Source organism: Capricornis sumatraensis, chromosome 1, assembly GCF_032405125.1.
Source record: "Capricornis sumatraensis isolate serow.1 chromosome 1, serow.2, whole genome shotgun sequence".
Taxonomy (NCBI): Eukaryota; Metazoa; Chordata; class Mammalia; order Artiodactyla; family Bovidae; genus Capricornis; species Capricornis sumatraensis.
Window position 1 is genome coordinate 92,034,973 of NC_091069.1, and position 13,559 is coordinate 92,048,531.

The 13,559-nt window shown below is 47.0% G+C and overlaps 1 protein-coding gene across 4 annotated transcripts in view; it reads left to right on the forward strand.

The window, feature by feature from the left end:
• Positions 1-2,393: 2,393 nt before the first annotated feature.
• XDH (xanthine dehydrogenase) overlaps positions 2,394-13,559 on the forward strand; it is a 68,868-nt gene continuing 57,702 nt past the window's right edge. For all 4 annotated transcript variants that reach the window (XM_068964731.1, XM_068964757.1, XM_068964748.1 and 1 more), the window contains exons 1-4: positions 2,394-2,491; positions 7,640-7,697; positions 10,599-10,695; positions 12,286-12,394. In XM_068964731.1, coding sequence (XP_068820832.1) covers positions 2,450-2,491; positions 7,640-7,697; positions 10,599-10,695; positions 12,286-12,394 — 306 coding nt within the window. In that variant the 5' untranslated portion in view covers positions 2,394-2,449. The remainder of the gene's footprint in view (positions 2,492-7,639; positions 7,698-10,598; positions 10,696-12,285; positions 12,395-13,559) is intronic.

A 13,559-nucleotide genomic window follows, 5' to 3' on the forward strand; every position in this document is an offset into this window, starting at 1 on the left:
ATGCTTTTGAACTGTGGTGTTGGAGAAGACTCTTAAGAGTCCCTGGGAGATCCAGCCAGTCCATTCTAAAGGAGATCAGCCCTGGGTGTTCTTTGGAAGGAATGATGCTAAAGCTGACACTCCAGTACTCTGGCCACCTCATGGGAAGAGTTGACTCATTGGAAAAGACTCTGATGCTGGGAGGGATTGGGGGCAGGAGGAGAAGGGGACGACAGAGGATGAGGTGGCTGGATGACATTACCGACTCGATGGACGTGAGTCTGAGTGAACTCTAGGTGTTGGTGATGGACAGGGAGGCCTGACGTGCTGCAATTCATGGGATCGCAAAGAGTCGGACACGACTGAGCGACTGAACTGAACTGAACTTTCCTCTAAAAAATTAAAAGAGAGGAAGTCCAGCACTGAGAGACCTGTGGGTAGGGAGCAACCACTCTGGCATCAAGGGACAAATATTCTGGTCATCACTGCTTTCTTTTCAAAGATTTTGTTTGATTAGAAAAGGGAAATGATGGTGGAAATATTCACATATTGAGGCATAAGGAAGTCATTCTGGCTTATCCATGAATTAACTTAAACTTTATCCTAACTAGGACAGCCTGTTTTGTGACCTATTAAGCATATGTCGTACATCAACTTGGTCTGCATTGACCGCAGTGAAACTGTCCATTTTAAAGACGCATGCCTCCCTTCCTAGGACACCAGTCCTGGTGCTCTTTGGGTGATAAACCTTTCCTGGCACCACGGCTTTCCTGACTCCCTGTGTATGTGCTGACCTGTCTTTTTTGAAACGATGAAGAAATGTACTCTTGTAATGGCAGGTGTTTTTATTTTTTTCTGACAAGATATAAAACTTCCCCAAATCATGCTTTTCTGGAACGGTTTTTCATAACTATCGGAGAGACTGCCTCTTGAACTGTAGCCCTCAGTTTGGCTCAGATAAAACTCTCTTTTATTATTATTATTGTTATTGTTGTCATTATTATTATAGATGGATTATTGACGATTTCTGTCACCAAGACGTATCCCCAAGCATTGCCAAAAGGCTCCTGGGATGGGCATCATCTCTACCCAGGTAAGAACTCCTGTTTTATGTTGACCAATCATCCTCATTTGCCCTGGACTGGGATATGTCAAGGCTTTACTGCTAAAATCAAGATATCTGGAGGCAAACTGGGATGATCAGCCACCCGACAAGTGGAATTTCATCTCCTGCTTAGGTGGAGGCTGTTGTGAGAGGGCCGTTGGTTGATCTCATGGTGGTTGTCCTGCCAGTCTTTGATTTCTGTAAGGTATTTCTGTACCAAGCACATCTGCTTTTCTCCCTCCTTGTATCCTTCAAGGGGTAGAGGGAAAGTGACCTACCTCAGAGAGGCTGCTAGCTGAGTAGAAGACGAGAGAGAATGCTGGTGGGTAAGCGCGTGTGTCAGAGAGACAGAGAGCTGGGAGGGGCATTGGGGTGCTGGACTTTAGAACCCATTGGTGGTGTCAGGTAGGTGATATGCATGTATGTTTATACCAGGAGTTAATGGAGACTGGATGGGGAAGGTTTCCAGCTCTGTATTAATTTGGCCTATGACTATGAGATAGGTACATTTTTTTTGGTGCAGTATTTTAAAATATGTTTATGAGTTATTCTGACAGTTTAATCTATGGTGATTCACTGAGAGAAACAAAAGGGAAACCTCAAAAATGGTTTGTTATGAGGATTATTTTTATTGTGCTGTTGAGAATACATTTGCAACAGAAAAAAAAAGTTAGGTTTGTTTGCCAATTTACGAAGCACTTCCCAAATACATCATCTATCCCCCAGCATTTTACTCTTGATGTCATTCATTTGCGCATTTACAGATGAAAATCAATGAGTTCTGAGAGTGAGAAGAGACCTGCTGGGGTCAAATGCCAGAGTTTGCCTCTGAAGCACTGGACTCTGCCTCTGGTGACTCCAGACTCTTCCAGGCTCTGGGAGAACGAGTCCTGCCTATTAAGTGCTGAGTCTGGGTCTCTGTAACTAAATGGCGAGATGCCAAGTGTGGACTTGGAGGATGTGACTCACCTCTATTGCCATGACTGTGACTGTGACCACGGCCCCTCCCCCTTCTCTGTCTTCAAGTAGGGGGATGAAGCAGGTTCCATGAGGGTGACGCCTAAGACACACGGCCGTCTGGCACCAAGCCTGTATCCACTGTGTCTTCCTCTGTGCTCTTGGACACAAGTGTTGGGGGTGTGATTTGCTGAGTATGGTTGTTTGCATTTTCCTTGATTATGTAAACTGGTGGCTTGTGCCAAGAACTCTCTGTGCCCCAAAGCTCTAAGCTTGGTCCCTCCCATTGGCTGACTTCATTTAACTTTTTTGGGAGAGGTGTATTTGTCAAGTTGCAGGGCAGTGATAACTGGCAGTGCCTCTTAGGCGTGAGGTACCTGGAGTTCGGGGACCCCCAACCTGTTGACAATGACAGCAGATGAATTGATTTTCTTTGTGAATGGCAAAAAGGTAAGCAAAAGCTGATTTTTCCTCTGGTTTCCCTGATCCCTGGGAAGAATGTTTGTCCTCTCTATTTTGGGTTCTCATTCATTTGTTCACCTTCTCGCTTTCTCTTCCTTCAAAGCTATTCCTGAATTGGGGGTATCATTGGGGAGAGAAGACCTTCTTGGGTCTAGAACCCAGTCAAGATCCTCATGGGGCAGAGGAGTGATGGGGAGGGAAGAGAGAAGAGGGGTATATGTGAGCACTTCCCTCCCCCACGCTCCCAGCCTGTAGAGATGCTGGCACCAAGCTGAGAAAGGTGGACAGGGTTCTCGGTGAGATTGGAGGTCACCCACTCCACCTCTATTTCGGTGTTTAATCAAACGTATCCTAAGGCTTTTGTTGCTCTCTTTACTGAGAAAAGGAACAGGAATGTGTTTTCTTGCTTATCTCAGGGTATAACGTGTACACTGCTTTGATTCTGAAATTTCATCCATATCAATGTAACAGCTAACTTGCGTGAGGACGTATACTGACATCTTGTGTCAAGTCACAATGCTTGTTTCCTAAAGGGCATGGATCCCCCCACCCCACTCTTGGTTCAGTTCAGTTCAGTCGCTCAGTCGTGTCCGACTCTTTGCGACCCCATCAATCGCAGCATGCCAGGCCTCCCTGTCCATCACCAACTCCCGGAGTTCACTCAGACTCATGTCCATCGAGTCACAAACCTCTTACTTTGATAAAAATTGCCCACTTGGATCAACTTCAGTGGTGTGCATAGGGACGTAGGAAAAGTGGGGATGGAATGGGGCAGAGGAGGGTCTTATGACATGGGTACCAGTCCTTGCAGCACCAGAAGGGTAACAATTTTTGCAAATTTTAAAGCAGTTGGAGAGAGCTGTAAACACATCACATTGTCTCCATTGTCGTCCACTTGCCCTCCCTCCACCGGTGCTGAGGTGCTTGCTTCAGCTCCCCGACTGTGAATGAAATGGACAGTAAAAGGCTAGCTGTGGTTGCACATTGTGGATGGCCATGTGGATTTTATGAGTGAGGGCCAAACCCAGGAGTCAGAGCAATTTTGTTTCACAATATTGGCAATTTTAAGTTGAGAAGCTAGGCGACTTTGGAGGCAGTTTTCAAAAATTAAAATGCAACTAGTGCTTAAATTGTCAGGGTGTGTCTGGGTGACTACCAGGGGAATGCTGTGAGCTGTTGCAACGTAAGGGGCTTCCAAGGTGGTCGGATTCAGTTTCAGTGGTATCAGCAGGTGGCCCTAGGGAAGGAGGTCACTTGTGCTCTTTCGGGTGCAGAGTAGTTTCTCTGTGTTGACTTCCTTTCAGGGTTGGCCTCTGACAGCAAACTAAGAGGTAGGGCAAAGCTTCCACGTTGGTGGTTGTAAGATTTCTGCAGCCAAGAATTCCAACAATGCTGTCACACGCAAAGTTACACTGGTGAGATTTAAGAAACGGTTGCTGAATAGGTCTTCTTCACATATTACTTACACAGAGGCATCTTCTGTGGCATTTTTCTAAGTGGTTTTTGTAATGGATGAGCAGCTGGATTCAGTGACTTAACTCAAAGTTTTGATGGTTTATGAAGCCATCAATTCATGTGTGACAGTGCAAGGTTCTTTGAGGATGGTTGCTGTGATGCCCCAGATCTAGAAAGCAGCATTTCAAGGTCAGTCTGGTTTGTTGAAAATTGTTTCCCTGTGTATTTTATTTTCACCTTAGGAAAGCAATTTAAAAATTTTTAGATGGTATTACTGCATCAAACTTTACCATCTCTTGAAACTTCAACTACTTCCAATTTCTGTGATGAATATTGGCACATTTAATGTTGCAAACATGAACTTTTGAGAATCTACTGGAAAGGTGGTGAGGCAAGGTGAGGAATGATGAGGTGAAAACAGTGCTGTAAAAACTGGACCAACCAAGGAATTCCCAGTCAAATAGAGGCATCTGTTTCTTCCCAATTCTATTCCCAAGATGTTCTAGATCTTTCTTTACCAGACATTGTGCAAGGAGGTTACCAAAGAAGCTGATGGAACTTGCTGACTCACTCTTAAATATGCACTTCCTCCTGTTCCTCTTTCAGACCACAGTCTAGGACCCTTGTCTTCACTCGCTGTGATCCTGGAGAGGGTGTAAGATACAAATGATCAAATACCTCCAGAGCCTTCTGTGGTGGTGACAGGCCTTGGTGACTATGGCTTCCACTTCCTCTGATTTGAAGTCAGAGTCAAAGGGAAAGAGTTGCCCAGTATTTTGGAATCACTGTAGTGACCATGCTTTTGGCTGGATTCCTTTTTTTTTTTTTAATGTATTTTTAATAGGAAGATAATTGCTTTACAACGTTGTGTTGGTTTCTGCTGTATGACAACGTGAATCAGCTATAAGCATACATATATCCCATCCTTCTTGAGCCTCTCTCCCAACTGCCATCCCACCCCTCTAGGTTGTTACAGAGCACTGAGCTGAGGTCCCTGTGCTAACATCGGCTTCCCACCAGCTGTCCACCCCACACACGGTAGAGCATACACGTCAGTGTCGCTGTCTCAACCTGTCCTGCCCACTCCTTCCTCCGCTGTGTCCACATGTCCGCTCTTTATGTCCACCTCTCTGCAGTCCGTTCTCTGTGTCTGCATCTCTCTTCCTGGCAGTGGGGCGGTTGGGGTTGGGGCCGGGGGGCAGGCGCTGGATTCGTGTTATTCAAACAGTCCCTCTCTGGTTAGTGAAGATGTTGACCCCTGGAGAAGTCTAGAAAATTCTGCATGGAGAGTACAGCTGAAAGTGTCCATGAGTGACGCTCACAAGAAGCCGCAGTCAGTGATAAGTTAACACTCAGTCACTTACCCACCTACCCTCCTTGTCAACAACATTTACAAGCTCCTCCCAGGCCTGAGCCTATGGGACACACATGCATGAGAGGAACACAATCTCCAAGATCAGGCATTTACCATTTGGGAGCTAATGAACGGGTTGGCAGAATAGATTGTGATCAGGTAAATTACCATATTCCAAAATGTATTTCAAAGACAAGTATCCCCACAAGATGCTCTTCTTAGATATTCTTAGACCATTTTGTTGGCACATAGTAGGTGCCCAATTGATGTGGAAAGGATGAATGGATGGATATCAAAACCCTGAGAAATCCTCTACTAAAGAAATTTATTTTTCAAACTTTGAACTTTAAAAGTTAAACTTAAAAAAATGTATAACTTATAAGGAAGTTGCAAGAAGAATACAAAGAAATGCTTGCTAAATGAATGCCAACAAAATGATATATAGGTACATAGATATAGAGATCTATAAGTACATAATTTTATATATTTAAATATGTAATTAATTGGAATGAACATATAAAGTATAAAATTTTCTTTATGAACCATTGAGAATAAATTTCAGATATCATACTTCTTTCTCCCTTAAACTAAGAATAAGAGTATTCTTACATAACCACAATCTATTTATAAAAATCAGGAAATCTAGTGTTACTATATCATTGTTACCTAATCTATAGACTTTATGCAGCATTACTCCAATTTTCCTAAAAATGTAATTTATAGCTCTCTCTCCACAACCTCAGGACCTAGGATCATGCCTTGCACTTAGTTCTCAAGTCTGTTTCTGTTGTTGCCATTGTTCAGCCACTAACTCATCTCTGACTCTTTGTGACCTTATGGACTGCAGCGTGCTAGGCTCCCCTGTTTGCCACTATGTCCCAGAGCTTGCTCAAGTTCATGTCCATTGAGTGGATGATGCCAGCCAACCATTGTCCCACCTTCTGTTGCCCCCTTCTCCTCATGCCCTCAATCTTTCCCAGCATCAGGGTCTTTTCCAATGAGTTGGCACTTTGTATCAGGTGGCCAAAGTATTGGAGCTTCAGCTTCAGCATCAGTCCTGCCAATGACTATTCAAGGTTGGTTTCCTTTAGACTTGACTGGTTTGATCTTCTTGCAGTCCAAGGGACTCTCAAGAGTCTTCTCCAACACCACAGTTCAAAAGCATCAATTCTTTGTCACTCAGCCTCCTTTATGGTCCTACTCTCACATTTGTAAGTGACTACTGGAAAAAACCATAGCTTTGACTGTACGGACCTTTGTCGGCAAAGTGATGTCTCTGCTTTTTAATACTCTGTCTAGGTTTATCATAGCTTTTCTTCCAAGGAGGAAGCGTCATTTAATTTCAGATACCTTCTCCTCATAATTCAGAAACATGTGGGATCTCTAGTACAGGTTTCTCTAAAGAAGCTCTAATCACACGTCTGTGTGTGTGTGTATGTATGCTAAGTCGCTTCAGTCGTGTCTGACTCTTTGTGACCCTATGAGCTGTAGCAGGCCTGACTCCTCTGTCCATGGGATTCTCCAGGCAAGAATACTGGAGTGGGTTGCCATGCCCTCCTCCAGGGGATCTTCCTGACCCAGGTATCGAACCTGCATCTCTTATGTCTCCTGCATTGGCAGGCGGGGTCTTTACCACTAGTGCCACCTGGGAAGCCCCTTATGACACGTGCTCTCCCCTTAATCACCCCAATCATCCAAACCCTATTGTGCTTGATGATGCAAGAGGGGACGTGAAACAGATTTTTACAGATTTCCTTCGATGATTTCCATCAGGACCTGGCACTGCACTTTGTAAGACAAGTTTTTTCTATCTTATTGAACATTCTGTTCATGGGCCTTTGATTTGAGACTTTTCCTCCATTTCTAACCTGTGTTAGTGTTGTTGATTGTGATAACCCAACTCAGACAATACTCTGCTATAATCACAGGCCGACTGACTGGCCATCTACTGCCTAAGAGTCTACTCTCCAGGAGGCAAAGCCAGAGGTCTGTCCCTGGTGTACACAGATGTTATCCAGCAGCTGGAAATGAAATGACATGCTTATCTTAAAGGGGACTTTGCCTTGATCAGCCCAAGATGGCAGGTGCCACACCTACGTGCTGTCATGGGTCCAGAGCCGAGCATGAATGCAGAATTTTAGAACTGCAGGGTGTCAGCTTACACACAATTTGGCTTGCAGATAATATGTTCATCTTATGGAATGGTCAAGAAAAGTACCTTCATTTTCATGATATGTTTAACGCACCTCCATTAACTGCAAATTCTTGGGTGAGACAATGGCTAAGTACGTGTTTGATATAGTTTTCTTCTGTGTTTGTTTTTATAGGTGGTGGAGAAAAATGCAGATCCAGAAACAACCCTTTTGGCCTACCTGAGAAGAAAGTGTATCCTGACTGTGGAGTAGGGATGAGGGAGAGGGGCCACTGGGAACTCATTCTCTGGGCCCTGGGCCATTTGCTAGTAACTGGTCTGGAGGTCATGGAGCACAGAGAAAAGAGCACTTTGGAGCTCTGCATTTTAGCCACAACTCTGTCCCTTGGCAGCTGTCTGACCCTGGGAAGTCATTTGAACTCTGTGGGTCTGAAATTCTCATCTGCCAAGTAAGAATGTTGTCCTTGATATTCTTCAAGGTCTCTTGCATTTAAGACTCCAGTAACGCTGAGATTTAATCCTGGGCCTATAAAACAAGCAGCCCCAAAAGGCCCTCTTTAGCCCTGACCAGCTTCATGGCCTTTCCCCTCCCCACCAGGAAGAATGGGTGTTGGGTGGGGGCCTGCCTCAGCAGATCTTTGTTAATGCAGGAATGCGCTTCCCATGAAGGCTTTCAAGCTCTGTGGAGGGAAAGGGAAAGTCAGAGAAGGGAGTTTTCTGGGGGAAGGGATGCCTGAGGTGGGAATCGTGTAGAGGCACCATCCACTGTGGGAAAGGCAGGTGCTGGGAAGCATGGGCTGGGGACTCCTGGGGGTGGGGTGTGGCTCTACCTGCAGTGTGGGGAGGGCTTCTGTAAGGTCCCGCATCCCTTTTGTTCTTTCACAGTCGGAAAGGATTCTGAGACCCTGGAACAAAAACAACAGTAAAGACAACAGTAAAGGGGCTGACATCTAGTGGGCGCTGACCATGTTCAGGCAGAGTGCAGGAGATTTGTGTAGGCCGTCTCACTGACTCCACAGCGATCCCTTTGACAGAGGAGGAAGTGAGGCTGGGAGTGTTCAGGCACCTGCCTCCCCCGCCTCACGTTTTCTGCACACATGCTGGGAGAGCTGGACTGAAGCCCAGGGTCATGGTCTGAACCTCCCACCCACCACTGGAGACTTTCCAGGGGTCTCCTGTAAAGTGATGCCCATCCTGACCTCTGTGGCTCCCAGAGATGGGGATGTCTCATGGCTCTTTCCAGTGATGTATTTTGGAACAAAAGCAAAAATGTATTTCAACACCCACAGAAGCGAGCCTGGAATCCATGGCCTTCCCCCTTGTTCTTTCAGCTCCTATCAGAGAGTGACTGGCTCTAGAGTACTTTGTCCTGGATTTTCAACCTGGAGGGGGCAGGTCTGGAGGGGGCAGGTCTGGAGGTTCACAGCACATGGACCTGATGGTGTTTTTGTAGAGGCTGAGTCACTCAGTAGGATCAAGGAACTGCACGAAACTCCATTTCCAGCCCATCTACCTAGGCAGCCTGGGAAGAGAGGCTCATTCTTAGATTGTTGGCGTCAATTTTAGTTTTCTAATAAGGTTGTGAAGACCCAGCAGGCTCAGAAGTTCCTGGTCATACCGTTGGTTGGTTTAAATGCCAAATCGCAAATAAAATCCAACCGTGAAAGATGGCTTCAAGTAAATATGAAGTCCTTGTGGCTTTTTGCTGCCTGTGTTGACAGTTTATTTGTCAGAGTTCCAGGCAAGAGAGAAGACTCTAACCTTGACTTCTATCTTGGCTGCCAGAAAGATCCCCAGGCTAGCAGAAGACTCTAGACTACTTTGGGCTGCTTCCTTTCATCCTCATGAGCCCCTAGAGTGATCTCAACTGTTGCTCTCATAGGTCCAGACTAGTGAAAGGAAAACTCTAGATCTAGAGAGCCCTCTTCAGCTGTGCCTTAAAAAAGGCAGCAGCATGGTGAAGGAGGAGGCTCCAAATCCAGAACCAGAGGACTGCGTTTGGGCCTAACACTCAAAGTAACTGTTACCTTGTGGGGCTCACATTACTTCTTGGGTCTCAGTCTTTCCTCCTTCTTTCCTCCCTTCCCTCCCTCCCACCTTTCTTTCCTGCTTTCTTTCTTTTTTCCTCCCTCCTTTCTTTCTTTCTTTCTTTCTTTCTTTCTTTCATTTCACTGTTTCATATAGCAGTTCCTGTCCTACCCACTAACCAAAGTATGGTGAACATCAAACATGGATATGAATGCTTTCCAAGTAGAAGATGCTGTACATCATTGTTAGTTATTAACTTTATCTTAAAATTAGGGAAATAACCGGGAGATGAGATACTCAGCTCTCTCCATCTTCAGCAGGAAGCTGAAGGGCTTGGAGGCCTGGGGGCCTGAGGGAGAAGCGGCAGGGGAGCTTGTGTGTCCCATGGGAAAGAGGCCACCATAATTGCTGTTCTCCAAGGCAGCCTATTAGCTAGGCACTTTTCAAACTTCAAAAAGTATCAGAGTCTTAATTTCTCCCAGGATGTAAGAGATGTCTCCAGTATTGGCTTTTGACCCCAAAATGTCCTCATTTTAATTGCCTTTCACATATCTTATGGGATGGATATTCAGAAGCCCTTAATGCAGCTCTAATTTTGGTCCCCAGACTTCATCAGTCCAAGAGGTTTGGCAAGGGAATGAGGGAAGCTGAACTCAGCAAGTCCCATACTGGCCTGAGTGGCTTCATTGCATGCCCAGCTGGGGTGACGAGGATTGCCCCACTTGCTCCATTTTCGAGGCACCTGATTCACCCGCCCAGTGAGCCCACCAGTTTGGGGGCCTGTTAAGACCACACCTAGAAGACTGTGATCCCAAGAAGATCTCCAGGTCTAGAGAGCATTGGAGCTCCAGTCCCAGGGGATGACACATGGGTGCCGGGGCCTTTCCTCCTCTGCAAGTGGAGCTGGCTCCATCCCTGCCTCCCTGGGTTGCAGGGCAGCCTCTCTGAGTGGGAGGCTGTTTGGGCCTGCTGCCTCCCGGGCTGAGGGCCCTGAGCCTGTGTGTGGATGGATGGCTCTTCACTTGCAGCTCAGCCCAGGCATTTCCCAGCAGCCCAACAAAGACTTTTTTCTTTGAGTTCATATTCCTTAACCCGTGACCTTCCAGTGGGGCTGAGAGGAACCAAGCTGGGCTGTGGAGAAGGGGGCTGTGGGGCTTGTACAGTGATGCTCTCCAAGTATGATCGTCTCCAAGACAAGATCATGTATCCTTTGCTTGCTGGCTGGTTGCCTTTGAGGACTAGGATGCAGGGGTCAGCTTTTGAGTGACGATGTATCTGTGTGTATCTGTCTGTATGTGTGTGTATGCACACATGTGGGTAAAGCCCTGTGTTCCTGAATAGGCTTTTATCATAACCAGGGATATAATAGAATGATGTCTTAGGGAGCATCTTCCTGGCTTTTAAATATGGACAAGATTCTCCACTGCTGATAAAATGAGCTTTCTAAAATTCAGACTCATTTCACATCCCATGAAATTCTTGAATAGGCCTCCATTGCCCCCGTCTAAGTCCAATTTTTTTGCTCAGCATGTGAGGTCTTTAAATTTGCCCCACCTTTCTTCCCCAGTTTTCTTTCTCTCCATGGGTCCAGCATTCCGCTCATGCAGAAACTGTTATGAACTACCAATGCTCCATGTTCACTCATTTCTTGGTCTCTGCACAAGCTGTTTCCCATCTTGAATGTTCTTTTTTCAAGGACTTCTCTACCTGAATAACTCTTATTAACACCTTAGGACTGGGCAAAATATCACCTCTTCCAGGAAGGCTTCCTTGACCTGCTAAGATTGGGTTAGGAGCCCTTTGTGCTGGTTCTTTGGTGCCACGTGCACAGCCCTCCTACAACCCTTACCATAAGATACTTAAACTGCATTTTCACACTGGTTTCTGCTTTCCTGAGTTGAAGACAAGCTATTAAAGGACAGAGGTTTTGTCTGATTCACCTTTATTTCCTCAGCCCTCAGCAGTGTGCCTGGTATAAGGTTGGTCTTCCGTAACTGATGTTGGTTGCATGAGTGAGTGAGAGATGAGTAAAAGGATGGAGGTGAGGAAGCTCTAAGGGCTGTTCACCTGGGGATTTTTGCCTCCCTCTCTGCATAGATGAATGGGAGAAATGGAGGTGAGTGAAAGCAGAGAAGCAAAAGTGACAGGAGGTTCTGAAATTGAAGTGTGTGCTAAGGGCTTCCCTAGTAGCTCAGCTGGTAAAGGATCTTCCTGAAATGCAGTTTGATTCCTGGATTGGGAAGATCCCCTGGAAAAGGGATAGGCTACCCACTCTAGTATTCTTAGGCTTCCCTGGTGGCTCAGACAGTAAAGAATCTGCCTGCAATGCAGGAGACTTGGGGTCGATCCCTGGGTTGGGAAGATTCCCTAGAGGAGGGCATGGCAGCCCACTCCAGTATTCTTACCTGGAGACTCCCCATGGACAGAGTAGCCTGGAGGGCTACAGTCCATGGGATCACATGACTGAGCAGCTAAGCACGTAGAGAAAAAGGGAGGCATTAGACTTGGGACCTCCCAGAGGCCTCCAGGATCTACCTGAGTAAGAGGCAGCTGAAAGTGCCCCTGGCTTCCATGCTCCAGCCCAGAGGCCTAGGGTGCACCAGCGCGACCCCCTGGACACTGGAGGGGCTCGGGCCCTGGCCTGGGGGGAGAGATGAGGATACTTGTGGAAAAGAGAACATAATGTAGAGGGAGGAGAAGTGACACAAGCATCACGAATCTCCCAGACCCTGCACTCGGGTCCGCTCTGAGAGCCTAACCGGTCGATGGGATGACCTTAATCTGGGGTTCCAGCCACTTTTCTGCCAATGCCTGCCTGGCTCCCATCTGCTCCTTGCACCATGTGGCTGTGACGACTGTGGAAGGAATTGGAAGCACCAAGACGAGGCTGCATCCTGTGCAGGTAACCAGAGGCTCTACCAAGGCTGCTTTGGATTGTTGGGATGAGGATTGCAGCCTGAGTCAAGGAGGCATTCTGGCCGGCCACCCCCCTCAATTCCTTGTGGAGGTCAGGGGCTAGCTGTGAGGTGGAAAGAGGAGACACCCGAGCCTGAAGCTCCCTCCTGTGTTTCAGTGGCTGGTGACATTGCATGGCCCTGTGGGAATCAAGAGATCAACTTGATCTGGTGGCTGGAGGTCTAGCTGTACCAGAGCTGGGGGGAGGAGGGGCAGAGGACCTTCCCCTCTGTGCCCAAGTGTGCTTAGGAAGCCCCTGCCTTCTCGGATTGAAGATTCCAAATGCTGTGTGCCTTTGATCAAAAGCCCACCTACTCCATGCTCCCTCCCACAGGAATTCCATTGCACCTCTCACCTCCCACCCACAGATCACCCAGACACAAGCTCGTTAAAATGGTGGTTAGCAAGGGCTGGGTCAGAGACACATGGGTGTCTGACCAAGGTTTTCTCCCTGATGGTATCAGGCACCTGATGATGGGTTGAGATTGGGAACTCTTTGGGCAAGAGTAGGCAGTAGTCAGGGTTCTGTGGAGTGAGAAAGGATGTTCGTAGACTAGGTGGAAGAGGGCCCACACGGGAGCAGAGCGCAGTGGAAGGAAAGGCCGCTGTTCGCAGTGCTCATGTTAAACTGAGGCGGGAGGTCTTTGGGAGGGTGTAATCACAGAAGGTGTCTGAGCCAGACCCTTTTCTTAGTATTCCCTGTACCATATCATTGGGATCTTGCCTTCCTTGGGTCCCTGACGTGAATCCTGGAGCCAGGGCTGCCAGTTGAGCAAGCTAATTATACCCCCAGATGGAGCATCTTGGACCAGTCATGTGGGGTCAGAGGGGGGTGAGGTGGTATTACGTCACCTGTGTGGCTTCACTTCCTAGGCAGGAGAGTGGCAGGTTACTAAACCTGTCCAGCTTGCAGCAGGTGTGAGAGGGTTAATGAGGGCTTGTAATTTACTTTGAAACAAATAGACGAAAGAAAGAAGGAACTATCTAAACACAGGGATCACATCCCTAGAACCAGGGGAAAGCCCTCCCTTTCCAGTGGTACAGAGCCTTATTTCCGATGCACTTCCTTTGGCTCCAGATAAGCTTCGATTCCACTTTCCCTTGTCCGTTTA